Genomic DNA, 15,619 nt, shown 5'->3' on the forward strand with positions numbered 1-15,619 from the left:
ATCCTAGCTACTCAGGAGGCTGAGATCTGATGATCATGGTTCAAAGCCTGCCTGCGAGGAAAAATCCATGAAACTCCTATCTCAATTAGCTCCCAAAAGGCTGGAAATGGAGCTGAGTAAGAGTGGTAGAGCACTAACTTTGAGCCCAAAAGTTCAAAGATCAGTGCCCAGGCCCTGAGTTTAAGCCCCAGGACCAACACAAAAACAAATGGTTACTTTTGTCCAACACATCATGGGCTAGACAGTGTTCTTAGAATTTTCTGCATGCTCAAAACAAATTGATCTTCTAAATTCTGTTATTGTTCTTTATAGACAAGGAACCAGAAACTCCAATAGATCTCATGGCAGCCAGTTACTAGCTAATGTTGGAACCAGGTAGTTTGGGTGCTATGGGTCCAAGAGGATAACTGGGAGAAATCATCAATATCTGAGAAGTTTTTGAGGAACTAGGACAAGCAGAGGCTCAGGAAATCTGTGTGGGCTGAGGAAGAGACCAGCTGGTTGGACCCTGCTGGGGAAAAGAAAAGTTGGGACTTGGGAAGGCTGATATGTATAGGGAAAACCCTGAGGGCTCATCTAAGATACTGCTGCCCAAGCAAAGTATCAGCCACTTTTCCAGCCTGGGTTTCCTCTGATCACACCAGGAGCTTAAAACATTGCCTAAATAAATTTGAATCACGTAAACCATAGTTTACAAAGGAGAAGACAGAGATGAGAGTAGAAGGACTTTGTTGAGGACTTTGCCTTCAACAAAGAAACAGCCAGCTTTCTTGAAAGCAGAGGGGAGAGCTAGGGAAAAGGAATACAGTATGGAAGAGCTGAGAGCCTGTGGCTCATTCCTGTACAGGAGCTGCACAGGAGACTGAGATGCAGAGGATTGCAGTTCAAAGCCAGCCTCTGTAGAAAAGTCCTCAAGATTTATCTTCAAAATAACCAGAAAAGAGCTGGTCTGGAGGCATGGCTTGAGCACAAGCTGAGCAAGCACAAGACCTCCTTGGCAAAATAATAAGAATAAAGTATGGGCTGGGCACCAGTGGCTCATGCCTGTAATCCTAGCTACTCAGGAAGCTGAGATCTGAGGATCAGGGTTCAAAGCCAGCCAAAGAAGGAAAGTCTATGAGGCTCTCATCTCCAATTAACCACCAGAAAACGAAAAATGGCACTGTGGCCCAAGTGGTATAGCACTAGCCTGGAGCTGAAGAGCGTATGGCCAGCACCCAAGCCCAGGGTTCAAACCCCATGACCAACAAAAATTAAAATAAAAAATAAAAATGTATGGACAAGGGATGGGAAGATGGCTCAGTGGTAGAGTGCCTGCCTTGCATGCATGAGGCCCTGGGTTTAATTCCTCAGCACCACATAAGCAGAAAAAGCCAGAAGTGGCACTGTGGCTCAAGTGGTAGAGCGCTAGCCTTGAGCTGAAGAGCTGAGGGACAGCACCCAGGCCCAGAGTTCACAACCCATGACCGACCAAAAAAAAAAAAAAAAAAAAAAGTATGGACAAAAAGTATTTCCCTAGCTGCTTTCCATGTATTTACTCTTTACTAGTTACTTCCATATTCCCCACTCAGTTATATAAGGAACTGAGACTTGAAAATGTCCTAGAGCTTGACCAAGATCACATAGTTAATAAACCAGGACTCACTCCATTCTGTGAATGGACATTCCTGAAACACAGTCTACTTTTCCTACTGTCCTATATTCCCCATAAACTGAGCCCTGCTTCCCATCTCCCGAACTACCATCTTGCCTGGTCTTAGTAGCATTCTTTCTGCTTAGCTTCTTCTGGCTCTATTTCCCTGTGCCAGTCCAGAGCATTTATCTTTGGGGCTAGGGGTTCTAATTTGCCTTGGCAGACCCTAGACTCTCTGTAGACTCCAGGGCCATTCAATCCCTAGAGCCTTTGGGCTGGAGGGGATGCAAACTCTTGTCTTGGCCAACTCCAACTGGACTAGAAATGGGATAGGGGATCTCTCCTTCAGATGTGTCTATACACTTTTAAAGTTCCTTTGTGTCCTAATGGAGGGAGACTATGTTCAAAATTTCAAGCCCCACTACTGAGTCTACACTCCATCAAAGACAGCCATGCCCTAAGACAGCAACATTTACTCCCATGCCCACTCCAGAAACTCAGAAATCCACACAATAGGTACCACCTCTCCCTCTGCAGTAGATGTCAAGACAATAGGGTAGAAAAGGGGCTGAGTTAGGTTCTCTGGAATATGGACGGCCAGGAGGGAGATACAGCAGTTCCAAGACCTTAGGTTCACAAAGGGCCTTAAATAAGATTTCCCAGTGGGGACTGGTAATGTGGTTTAATGGTAGAGTGGTTGTCTCACACGCAACCGAGGCCCTAGGTTCAATCCTCCATACCTCATAAATAAAATAAAATAAAATATTTCCAAGGTTATCAACAAATGTAATAACTAGAGCCCCTGCTGTCTATTCTACATGCTGGAAGTGTTAATTTGTTAAGTGTAAATACTGAAAAGGCACTACTGGTTTTCAACTTTATTTAGCATCTTGCTTTTACAATGCTAGGGAATGCCCTAGTGCTGTAATTCTATAATCTCAGCTATGATTTAAGGATCACAATTTGAAGCCATCCTGGGCAGGAAATGTCAGTGAGACTCGAATTCCCGATTAACCAGCAAATGCCAAAAATGGAGGTATGACTTGTGGCAAAGCGCCAGCCAGGCTTGACTAAAAAAGCTAGGAGACAAAGCCTAGGCCCTGAGTTCAGGCCCCAGTACCAACACAGACACACACACACACACACACACACACACACACACACACACACACACACACACACAGACACACAGAATTGTTGAAAGGACCTTTGGATAGTTTTGAGAAACAAAAAACAAAAACACAAATCATTAACAACAACAGGAGTATTAAAACTGGAAGACAGGTTTCTCTTAAGCCTCAGATGAGAGGCTCTGAGATAGGCCCCCAAAAGAAAGACGGGGGGGGGGGGGGGCCGCGGGGGGGAGGAAAGCAGGAGGCATAAGAGGCTAAAACTCTTAGGGACAAACTCCCAACCCTCTAAATGAGTTCAGCCTTTCTTTTCTCTGGGTTTCCAGCCCTGTTCCTCTTGGTAGCAAGAGACAACTCTGCTGCTGAAGGTGGACAGGCCCAGACTGGCAAAGGAGGCCAAGAGGCTGTCCAACCGGCCTGCCTGCAGATCTGGAGCCAGACGCTCAGGCTTCTGAGTGTTGTCTTGCCATCGCCAGATTCCAAGCCTGCACCCCAAAGAGTGGTCTGTCCCGGCAAGGCTACCACCCCTACAGAGGCAGCATCCGGGAGCAGGAGAGGCTCCCCCAAGGACCCCAGCAAGGCGGAAGGAGCGCGATCCCTCCCACGGAAAGACAGATGTGAGGTTAATGAAAGGGAGGCAGAGAGAGGCGCGGGACTGGCCGGGGAGGGCGGGGGCGTGGCGGGAGACGGAGGCTAGTTGGGGACCCGGCCGACTCGATCACCCGGAGGTCTGAAGCGAAGTCTGGAGGTAGAGGCGCTGGGCGGCTGGGCCCGGGGGTCCGGAGCTGAAACTCAACACCGCCTTTGGAAGTACCGTCCCCCATTCTCCGCCACCACTTCCCTTCCCCTCCCTTTCCCTCCCTCCCTCCTTTCTCTTAATCCCCTGGATTGAGCCCCGGGCGGGAGAGGAGAGGGCCGGAGGGGGGGAGAAAGAACTACCCCCTCCCGGGAGCCTGGGGCCTGGGAAGTGCAGCCGCGTGCTGCCCGCCCTGGGCGCCCGGACCCTTCCCCACCCTCCCCAGCCCTGTCAGTACCCCCAGCCCCAGGCGGGCCCCCGCGCGATCCCAGCCCCCTGCTCCTTCCTTTTCTCTTTACTAGTTTTGTTTTGTTTTTCTTTCTCTCTTTTTGGCCTTTCCCTTGGGTCAAAAGACATCTTGGAGCGACCCCCGGCTTTGGGGCGCGCGGAGGGGCCCTGCCGAGGGTGCGTGTGAGCGAGGCCCGCGCCGGCTGCGGGGCGCCGAGGGTGGGGGCGGTAACGCGTGGGTTTGCGCTGGGAGAAGCGGGGGGGGGGGGGGGTGGAAGGGAGCTGGACAGCCCCGTTTCTGCTAGGGTGCCGCCGCTTCGAGTACCCGGGCCGGGCCACCCTGGCGAGCTGTGCGCCCCCCCTGCACCCCGTCCCTGGACGTGCAGAGTGCGAGCGTGCGGGTGGGAACCCGCCTCAGCCCTGCCGTGCGGGGTCCGCTCGCAGCCCCAAGGCCACGCTCTCGGAAACCTTTGGCGCCAACTCGGGCGAGTTCGAAGGACACACGGCGCTGTTCTCGCCCTCGCTCCCTCCCCGCACGTCCCGCCGCGGCGCCTGGAGAGCTCCGATCCCCAGGAGAGGCTCCGGGGTGGGGAAGGTTGGCCCCTAAACTCGCTCGTCCGGCTCGACCGCCCCGGCGGGGCTTCTCCCAGCCCTCGGGGCTGACCTGGGCAGCCCGGGCGTCGAGCGCCCGCTCGAGCTCCGGCCTCCTCGCCCAGGCCGGCCTCGGAAGGGAGCTTACAGCCCACGAGAGCCCACGAGGCCTTTGTGGCCTAGAGCACGCAGCGCTCGGGGCCCGGGCCACTTGGCGGCCCCCGGGAAGGCCGTAGGGACACTACGGAGCGCGCCCCTTGGATGAGGTCCCGAAGCAACGCCCCGGACCGCCCCGTTCCTCCTCCTGCCTGGCCGAGCTGCCTCCCATTTGGGAAGTTTTGTGGGTGTTCTTTCTCCTCCAACCTTGGTGGAGGCCACCGCTTCAAGCGCCACAATCGGGGGCAGCCTCCGTGGGTCGAGGCCGCGAATCATGGTGCGGAGCAGCCACCACTGAAGTCAACAAAACCCAGCCTGACCTGAAGCAGGCAGCAGTGGAGGCCATGGCCATTGCCACGTCGGTGAGTCCACCAAAGAGTGGAGGCTACCAGGCAGACCTCCTGCCTGCCTCCCCTGTGCTCCTGTCCTTTTTTTCTTTTCCGCCCTCTTTGTCTCCTTCCTTGATCTTATTCTTCTGGAAGAGGCTGTGTCCTCTCTCTCACTTTGGTTTCTTTCTCTCAGTCCTCAGCCCCTGGTCCTCCAGGTTTGGGTCCCTCTCCTCCTCTCCACTCTTTCTTTCTAGAGGCTGTGGATTGATGGAGGGGAGGGGGAAAGTGTAGCCCCCCCCCCCCCCGTCCTATCTGCTCTTGTCTGGGCGGGAACAGATGGCCACTGATGGCCGCATGGGCTTGTGATTGGGAGATGAATAAAAAGGACTAACAGATCAAGGACTCAAGGAAAATGGACTCGAGGAGGTCCATCTGTAGAGGTAGAATGGCGAAAAGGGGGGGGCAAATAGAGCCAAAAAGGATGATCAGGCAGAGAAAATAATACAGAGGAGGGAAGGTGATGTCAGCCCGCCTCAGGCCACTTTCTGGGGACTGGGGACAAAGGGAGGAGACAGCTGGCACGATGGAACAGTGGGAGGAGGCCTCCCAGAAAGCGCAGTGGGCCCGCAGCCACCCCCATAAGCCAGTCGTTCCCTAACCAGGCACCTCGGCCTCTTGGAGGGAACGGAGCTGGAGTGGCCACACCCATCATCAATCTTTCTATCAGCAGCCCTGACTGGGGTTGCTGCCACCGCCAGTCCCAGTGGTTTGGCTCCATTGGGCAGAATTCAAACTCGATTCAGGGAGGAGCACTCCCTGGCCCCACCTCTGCTTTCGGTCTGGCACTCACGTAGTCTGTATTCAGATTACAACTCTGGCTTTTTATACCTCCCTACCCCCTGCCTGGAAGTCTCAGGGAAAGCCAGGCTACCACCTGTTTTCCGACCCTTTCAGAATGGGAACTCTGGAAGAGAATAGTGAATGAAAAGAGAAGCCAGTAGCCACCCCACCCAACAGCTTTCTATTACCCCTTGAGGAGAGATCTGATCTTGGCTCTTTTTCAAACCAAACATTTTAGGTCCTCAAGGTATATGAAGACCTTAGTTCAGACCAGGAAAGGGAGGCAGGGATGCTGTAAGGGTAGAATATCTCTGAGGATACTCTGACATAGAGCTACTGGCTCAAGAAGATGGCAATCTCTATCAACTTTTTTAGTACTGGGAGGTAGATTTTTCTTTTCTTTTTTTGAAGGATAGTTATGATAATCAAACTCATAGGATCCTAATAATGCTAATATATTGAGCTCTGATTTTACCTAGTTTATACTAAACTTCGTCATGATTTCTAGATGCATCATCTCAACTTTGTGAGAACACCATTGTCCAAAAATGGATATTTGGTTACAGATATACCATTCTACAGACGGGGACACTGAGGCACAGAAAATCCAAAAACTTGCCCAAAGGTACCCAGTGAGAAAGGGACAGAGACGGGACTAGAACTTTGCTTCTGGATTATATACAATTATAATACAATTATATGCACTGGTTTATATACAATTAGAAGGAAAAGCATGGATCCATCTAGGACTGAGAAACCATGATTAGCATGTTTTCTCTGTGTAGGACAGTATTCCTTAGAAATCACAGTATAACCGGAATAGTTTGAAGAGGGCTGGGGATGTTGGTTCATCATGTACAAAGCCCTAGCTTCAATCCCTAGCATTACAAGAAAAGAGAGAGAGAAAGGAAGAAAGCTAATTTGGAATCAAAGAAGGGCAAGAGTTGTTAAAAAAAAAAAAATCACCCAACCAACTCAGAATGTTGAGAGTAGAAAAACTGAGGTCTGAGGCCAACCTAGGCAGAAAAGTTCAGAAGCACTATCTCTAAAACCAGGGTGGGGAGGGAATGACTGGGGAGGCATGGTTTTGTGGTAGACTGCCAGTCTAGCAATCTCTAGTATTCCCCCCATACAAACAAAAATCACTCATCCACCAGTAGAAAACATTGCCAACATTCTTGCTGATGGAGCATTGCATCCTTTTCCCCACCATCTTGTGGCACCCCGTTGAGGTGGTTAGCTTGAGATTTTTTTTTTTTTTTTTTAAATTAGTCCATTTGGTTACCTGGCCAGTAGTGCCTGACAAACTGTTCCAAAGCAGTGTATGCTACCATTGCTTAGAATCCTACCAGGAGGCACAGTCCCTTTACAGTCACAACTGGCTTTGCCATACTGAGTGGCTTAAGCTTGATTCTACCAAAAGATTTCATGAGACAAGATCACAAAGAAGAGTTATAGCAAAGGGAAATTGCATCTAGGAAATTCTAATATGCATTGTACTCATCTCTGAGTCATAGACCATCTTGACTTCACCACAATTTACAGAAGACAAGGAACAGCCAATTGCCAGAGCCTTACACCTGTGATCCTAGCAGTAGCTAGGAGGCTGTGATCTGAGAATCATAGTTCAAAGCCAGCCTGGGTAGCAAAGTCTATGAGAGTCCCCCCTTCTCCTCACCCCCCTTTTTTTTGGTCAGGCATGGGGCTTGGACTTGGCCTGGGCATTGTCCCTGAACTCTTTCACTCAAGGTTAGCACTCTACCATTTTGAGCCACAGCTCCACTTCTGGTTTTCTGGTGGTTAATTAGAGGTAAGAATCTCATGGACTTTCCTGCCTGGCTGGCTTTGAACCATGATTCTCAGATCTCAGCCTCCTGAGTAGCTAGGACTACAGGTTTTAAGCCACTGGCATCCAGCATCTCACAGACTTTCTTACCCGGGGTGGCTTCAAACCATCATCCTCAGATCTCAGTCTCCTGAATAGCTAGGATTACAAGCATGAGCCACCAACACCCAGCTCCACGAGACAGAAGTAGAACTATGGAGCCGGGCGCTGGTGGCTCACGCCTGTAATCTACTCAGGAGGCTGAGATCTGAGGATTGCGGTTCAAAGCCAGCCCGGGCAGGAGAGACCTTGAGACTCCTATCTCCAATAAACCACCAGAAAACCGGAAGTGGCGCTGTAGCTCAAGTGGTAGAGCACTCGCCTGAGCTGAAGAGCTGAGGGACAGCGCCCAGGCCCAGAGTTCAAGCCCCACGACTGACCAAAAAAAAAAAAGAAGTAGAACTATGGTTCAAGTGGTAGAGCACCAGCCTTGAATGAAAAAGCTAAGGGGCAGTGCCTAGGACCTGAGTTCAAGTCCTAGTACAGGCACAAAAAGAGAGAAAGGAAGATCTACATGTTTGCAATTGTTGAAAGGCAATAGAGGGAATGATTGAGAGAGGGTAGGGTCTGAAATCAAATACTAGATTCAAATCATGCCCCACCAGCATACCAGCTGTGTGTCACTGAGCAAAACACTAAACTCTCTGTCTCAGTTTTCTTTCCCAAATATAGATAATGATATTTCCTTTCTTATAAGGTTGTTGTGAGAATTGGATGATTAATGTAAAGTCTTGCACAGTGTCTGGATACATCATTTGCACACTGTCGGTGACCTATTACCTGAGCATACAGCCCTCAAGGGAAAAAGCTTAGGTGCCCCTACCAGACAGGACTAGAAACAGACCAGTAAATGATCATTCTTGATTGGTCTGCTAGCTCCCCTCCCTTCACATACTACACACATACACACAGAGCCAATATATTTCTCTTCTCCATGGCAACCTCAGCCTTTTCTGGTAGAAGCTTATTTGCTGGAGCTGAGAACAAAACAATGACTTTGGTTTTGTTTGTGTGTTTTTCTTATGCCCAGGCACTCTGTCTAGACAGTTTTTCCCAGGCTTACTCTAACCTTTTGTCTGTAAGGGCAATGACAGGAGCAGAAGGTAAAGGAGACTATGCAAGAACTTAGCAGGATTTCTTCGTGTACTTTGGGGAAAAAATTCAATCAACAAATGTATTGAGAGAAGGACCACTTCTGGAAGGAACCTTATTGCAAAGATAATAAGAATATAGCTGTTCCTATCGTATAGGAGAAAAATAATAGAGATAATCGCAGAAGTTCAGTAGGGAAGAGAGAAGAAAAGACTTCTTTGAGGAGGAGACATTTTAGCAGAACTGAAGGATATACAAGGGTCAGTCAGATGGAAGCAGACAAAGAGCACTCGAGGTAGAGAAAACAAGTGCAGAGGCCCTAAGGCAAGGAAGAGCTAGCTCAGAGAATGTAAAGGAAGAGAACAGAACAGTCACGAAGCTAGAAATAAGGCAGGGCTATGACTGGAGGAGCTGAGCCAGGAGAGAATTTTTTTTTTTTAACTTGAATGGAATAAGGAAGCTGTAAAGAGTCTCCACATGATTTGACATGTACCACCTTACCCACCAGGCCCAGCTAGCCCGGGCTCTCTATGACAACACAGCTGAATCTCCCCAAGAGCTGTCCTTCCGCCGAGGGGACGTTCTACGGGTACTGCAGAGGGAAGGCGCTGACGGACTAGATGGCTGGTGTCTCTGCTCCCTGCATGGACAGCAGGGTATAGTGCCCGCCAACAGAGTGAAGCTCTTGCCGGCTGGCCCGGCACCCAAGTCCAGCCTCTCCTTGGTACCTCCTGCCCAGCCAGGCTCACCATGTGCAGCCCCAGAGCGCAATGATGAGGAACAGGAGGTAAGAACTGGACCTCCCCATCCGTAGGCCAGGAAAGCCTGTGCCTTTCTTCTGGGGAAAGCTGCTAGGAGGGCAGGGAGATCCCAATTCCACAATTCTTCACTGATTTTGCTTTGTGAAGTCTACCTGCCACCGCTTTGTTTTTGTTGTTGCTGTTTTTGGCTGGTCCTGGGGCCTGAAGTTTGGGTTTGGGCACTGTCCCTGAGCTGTTTTTGTTCAGGGCTAGCTCTCCCCACCACTTGAGCCACAATTCCACATGCTGCTTTTTTGGTGCTTCATTGGAGATGAGTCTCATAGACTTTCCTGCCGGGGCTGCCTTTAAACAATGATCCTAAAGATCTCAGCCTCCTGAGTAGCTAGAATTATAGGCATGAGCCATTGGTGCCTGGCTATTCCACTGCTTTCTGAGCTCTATGTTCCTATCAGCATGGGAAGAAGGGTAGGGGGAGCTGAGTTCCTTCAAGTCACACTTGTGGTTCACTGACACATACACTCCTCCTGGCACACCCACCTGTCTTAATCCCCCAGGTATATGTCGTACCACCCCCAGCTCGGCCCTGTCCTGCTTCAGCTGGACCCTGCCCACCCTCCCCTGACCCCATCTACAAGGTCCCCAGAGGCAATGGGACCCAGCTGGCTGCCCCTGGAGAAGTCTTGGAGGTGAGGGCTAGAGGTCTGGGTGTGTTGGGTGAGGGACAGACAGCCTCAGGGAAGGTCCACACTGAGCTGAAGGCTAACTCACCCATTCCTCCTTCCAGGTCTATGATGTGCCTTCTACTGCCCTCCACCCTCCCTCTAACAACCCCTATGACTCCCCAGCCTCCTTTTCCCGCCCTCTGGCTGGGACTGTCCCACAATCCTCTGGAGAGAATGAAGCTCCCTATGATGTGCCTCTGGCCCCAAAGTCACCTACAGAGCTGGAGGCAGACCTGGATTGGGAAGGAGGCCGGGAGCCAGGGCCTCCTTTCTATGCTGCCCCTTCTAACCTGAAACGAGCCTCAGCTCTCCTCAACCTGTATGAAGCACCTGAAGAACTGTTAGCAAATGGGGAAAGTGGGGACACTGAAGAGGGCATCTATGATGTGCCCCTGCTGGGGCCAGAAGCGCCCCCTTCTCCAGAGCCCCCAGGAGCCTCGGCCACCAATGACTTGGACACTCTGGCCCAGCTTCTGGCCAGAAGCCCCCCACCATCACACAGGCCCCGGCTGCCCTCTGCAGAGAGCCTGTCCCGTCGCCCTTTGCCTGCCCTGCCTGTCCCTGAGCCTCCCAGTCCTTCTCCAGCTCCCTCACCTGCCCCAGGCCGCAAAGGCAGTATCCAGGACAGGCCTCTGCCTCCACCCCCACCCCGTCTGCCTGTGTATGGGGGCTCCAAGGCTGAGGGGGATCCAGAGGGCAGGGAGCTGGAGGATAATCCAGCAGGACCTCACAATGAGTATGAAGGCATCCCGATGGCTGAGGAGTATGACTACGTCCACCTGAAGGTAAACTGAGCCAGCTCCTTCCTGTAGACCCTTCATACTGTCCCCAAGAGAACCCCAGTAGAGAAGCAGGAGGCTGGGGGCACAGATACAGAGCCTTCTGCTCCCTCTTCCCCTCTCCACTGGGACCCCAGTGCTTATCCACATCATTCCGAAGCAGATCCACACTCATCCCAAAACCCAGCCAGGGCTACCAGAGCTCTGGCACTGCAGACCAAAGGTGGTCACCTTTAACCGCAGGCGTATTCAGAAGGAAGGAGACTGGGGAGGGGCAGAAAGGCGTGGAAGCCTCCTATCCTGTGCCTTCATCACTACACTTAAGACCCAATCCCTTTTGCAGGGCATGGATAAAACTCAAGGACCTAAGCCTCTGGATAAAGCCTTACCAGGAGACTCTGAACTTCCGGACAGGGGGCTGCCAGAGAAGCAGGTAAAACCTTGGTGGGGTGTGGTAGAAAAGATTAGGAAAGGGGGCTGGGAAGGTGGCTCAGTGGTAGAGTGCTTGCCTTGCATGCTTGAGGCCCTGGGTTTGATTCCTCAGCACCACATAAGCAAAAAGAAAAAAGCCGGAAGTGGCGCTGTGGCTCAAGTGGTAGAGCAGGGGAGCAAAGAAATTAAGTGACTGTGCCTAAGCACTCATGAATTCAAGCCACAGTAATGGCACCAAAAACAAGCAAACAGAAAACATCCAAGGCAATAGTCATGTGACAGGAGAGAGGAGTTAGGATTGGACAGAAGATGCTGGGGCATGGAGGAAGAGGATATTAGGAACTCAGAGGGGAAAGAATGTGTTGGCGAGGAATCAGCAAGGTAGTGGGGTGCAGAAGGAATTACTGGGCTGTGGGTCAGACCTGGGTCTTGTGACTCCTTGCAGCTGTGAATTCCTAGGTTCCTAAGAGACCTGGTTCCTAATCCCAGCTCTACCAATAAGAAACCAGCTCCACAGCAGTCATTTAATCTTTCTGGGCTTTAGCAAAGTGAGGTAGTTCCTTCCTCCCAGTCCAGAATACAAATTAGAAAATAGCTACCATCTGTCAGGTATTTACCAAGTGCCAGACCCTGTCTAGGCACACTGCACAAACATAATAATCAATGATGCTCAGATGCACTCAAGCCCATTCCATAGATTATGTCCATCAAATGTTTGCTGCAGCCTCAGATACATGTCTCCCAGTCCTAGGAGACAGGTGGCTCATGAGCACTTGAGATGGCCAGTCTGAATGGAAATGTGCTGTAAATATAAAACATACCAGATTTTGTATGCTTTGTGTGAAACAAATTTCCATGCTGAGTACATATGAAAGCTATAGCATTTTCATATTTGAAGTTAGATAAGAATATATTGCCAAGCTTTTTTTTTTTTTTGAACTTTTCAATGTGGCTACTAAAATATTTTAAAATTCTGTTTGTGGTTTACATTGTTTATATTGGACAGTGTAGTACTAAGCTTCTTTGGTTTTGTTGCTGTTGTTCATTGCGGGTTGGGGGGGGGTTGTCTTGTTTGGGGAATTTTGCTGCCTTTTTGTTTTTGTGGAGCTGGGGATCAAACCCTGGGCCTCCTATGCTAGACAAGAGCTGTACCACTGAGTCACGCCTCTAGTGCTAGGGGTTTTTTTGTTTTATTTTGTGTGTATGTGCCAAGAGTTAGGGCTTTAACTCAGGGCCTGGATGTGCTTCTGTTTTTTACTCAAGGCTAACACTCTACTACCTGACTTTTCACTGGCTTTTTGGTGGCTAATTAGGGATAAGAGTCTCATGGACTTTCCTGCCCAAGCTGGTTTTGAACCAGAGTCCTCAGATCTCCTGTGTGAATCCATGAGCTACTGGCACCTGGCTTAGACTGTGTGTTTTTTGCCTTTTAGATAAGGAAACAAAGAAGTTCACAAACTTGTCTGCAGTCAAGTTTGAGGTTATTGGATCTAGGCCTGACTGGCGTTAAAGTCTGGATATTTAACTAAGAATCTAAATTTTCTGAATGGCAGAAGTAGGAACTGAGTGGGAGGGAAGAAGAAAGGCATTGGCAGGATGGCACTGATGAGCCATTTCTCACCCACCCTGCTCTTTCTCCACAGGAGGCCATGTCCTCAGGGGAGCTGGTGCCTCTGTCCCCCGGCGACCTACAGCTCCTGCATTTCTATGCAGGGCAGTGCCAGAGCCACTATTCAGCGCTTCAGGTGGCTGTGGCAGCCCTGCTGTCCAGCACTCAAGCCAACCAGCCCCCATGCCTCTTTGTGCCCTACAGCAAGCAGGTGGTAGTGGCTGCTCACCGCCTGGTATTCGTTGGGGACACCCTAGGCCGGTTAGTAGCCTCCACCCCAATTCAAACACAGGTTGGAGCTGCAGGTACAGCACTGGGCCAAGCTTTGCGGACCACCGTGCTGGCTGTCAAGGGGGCTGCCCTGGGCTACCCATCCAGTCCTGCAATGCAGGAGCTGGCACGGTGTGTGACAGAACTGGCAGGTCAGGCCCTGAGATTCACCACACTGCTCACCAGCCTGGCCTCCTGACGGTGTGATGGTACAATTCTGCCCCCCTCTTCCTGCCAGAGTCCTTCCTCCCTCCAGGTTTTGGATGTCTGAAAGACTGTTTTTCTCATCCTCTTCTGCTCATCTCAGCCTCTCACAGAGGCATCTCTTCCCCCAAACCCATCGCTTTTTGTATGAGCCATTTTATATAAATTATTTATATTTAATAATCCCTGCTTTGTCAGGGGCAGGCACCAGGCCCTCTGGGGCAGGGAGAAACTGGGGCAGGGAGAAACTGGACTATTCTTCAGCCTGGGTTGGAGGTGGCTGCTGTGCTGCCTCCTTCTGAATGTTTGGTACACGGAGAATCGGGTGGCAGAAAACTTGGGGCAACACAGAACCTGTCTCCTGTCCTGTTTCTGGATTCCAAAGCATGAGTGCCTCACTAATATGCTGAGGGTGAAGTCAAGCCATTGACTTCTGCCCAGAATGTGAAGGTGTGGGAGGTACCAGGGGGCTCCTACCTTCAGATGGAGGGAGAGCTGAGCCTCAGGCAGAGATGTGCACTCAATAAACCCTATGGTCTGGCTCCCTGACTCTGCTTCTTGGGGATCTATGTGGCCAGCACCCCTCCCTGTGGTGCCCCTTGCCCTGTGCCATGGGCCACACATTGTGAAGGGATATTTTATTCCTTTAACCATCCCCTGGACTGGTTTTCACTCCAGAGAAGTGTGGAACTCAAAAGGTTCATGGTGAAAAGTGAGTGTGAAGTGGGCATCAGGGAGCCAGTTATGGTTAAGTGCATTTAAAAAACCTGCCAGAGAAGACAGCTGCTAGTGACATGATCAACTGGGTGATGAGAAGAAATGACGTATGTGAAAGGAACCACCAGTGAAGGGGGACATAAGCCAGGAAAGCAGGGAGCTAACTCCCAGGTTGACTTATGTAATAAGAACCAAGAAGGGTCTGGGACTATTTTTCCCCCACAAATTGCTTACCGAGGGGCTTTTCTCCAAGAATGCATTGTCACAGCCGTCATTAGAGAGTGGTCTTGAAAGGTCACCTCAGTTTGTACCACAGGCCAAATCAGACCAAATAGATGCCAAGAGAATCTAGTTCCTTACGCTTGCTTCCCGGGCTTCCTCCTGATCATCCTTTTAGACAAACCCATCTTGAGCTAAGGCAGCAAAGGAATGCAGTATGTTAGTAGTTCCTGGTCCTTGGGACTCAGTGAAACAGCCCATGGCTTATGTGAGCCATCGATCACTATAAGGGAAGATGTCTGAGCCACAGACCCATTGCTTCAAATCTGTTTCCCAAGAACCTGGCATGGTGATTAGGTCAGGAAACATCAATTTCAATCACAATCTTAGTATCTTGGCATCTCCTTGCTTTTAGTTCCTCCATTTGGGCTCTTTTCATTATCAAGGGAAAATTTTTCAGGTTTTAGAGCCAACAAAATTCATCCATAATATGTTGAAGCCTTCTTCCTGCTAGACAGTATTTTCAGAGATTAGCCTGGAACTGGAGTCAGAGGTTTCAGCTCAAGTCTCAGATCTACCCTGGACTCTGGATAAATCATGCCACTCTCTCTGAGACTTGGTTTTAGCTTTAGTGTAAAGATAACCAGTCAGGTGCTGAAGGCTAACACCTGTAATCCTAGCTACTCAGAAGGCTGAGATCTGAGATCATGGCTTAAAGCCAGCCCAGGCAGGAAAGTCTATAAGACTGTTTGCTCCAATTAACCAACAAAACAAAAAGTAGAACTGTGGTTCAAAGTGGTAGAGCACTGCCAGGCGCCGGTGGCTCACTCCTAGAATCCTAGCTACTCAGGAGGCTAAGATCTGAGGATCAAAGCCAGCCCAAGCAGGAAAGTCTGTGAGACTTATCTCCAGTAAGCCACTAGAAAACCAGAAGTGGTGCTGTGGCTCAAGTGTTAGAGCTCTCATCTTGAGCTGAAGAGCTCAGGGACAGCACTCAAGCCCAGAGTTCAAGCCCCACGACCAACCAAAAAGAAAAGTGGTAGAACACTAATAATAGAGCAAAAAAGCTCAGGGACAGTGGCAAGGTCCTGAGTTCAAGGCCACAGCTGACAAAAAAAAAAAAAGAAAAAAATACTGGTCTTGCAGAGTTATGAGGTCTAACGGGGAAAATGCCCGTGAACTGCCCAGCACTTCACAGGATTATTCAAGACAAATGGATATAGATA

The 15,619-nt window shown here is 50.2% G+C and overlaps 1 protein-coding gene across 1 annotated transcript; it reads left to right on the forward strand.

Annotated features, from left to right (window-relative positions):
• Positions 1-4,737: 4,737 nt before the first annotated feature.
• Efs (embryonal Fyn-associated substrate) lies at positions 4,738-13,981 on the forward strand. The gene is made up of 6 exons (XM_042686441.1): positions 4,738-4,896; positions 9,189-9,467; positions 9,996-10,127; positions 10,226-10,948; positions 11,286-11,375; positions 13,018-13,981. Exons 1-6 carry the CDS (start codon positions 4,879-4,881, stop codon positions 13,450-13,452), a joined length of 1,677 nt encoding a protein of 558 aa, XP_042542375.1. The 5' UTR covers positions 4,738-4,878; the 3' UTR covers positions 13,453-13,981.
• Positions 13,982-15,619: the final 1,638 nt, after the last annotated feature.

The sequence above is a fragment of the Dipodomys spectabilis genome, unplaced genomic scaffold (genome assembly GCF_019054845.1).
Source record: "Dipodomys spectabilis isolate Male_0828 unplaced genomic scaffold, ASM1905484v1 ptg000097l, whole genome shotgun sequence".
In the NCBI taxonomy this organism is placed as follows: Eukaryota; Metazoa; Chordata; class Mammalia; order Rodentia; family Heteromyidae; genus Dipodomys; species Dipodomys spectabilis.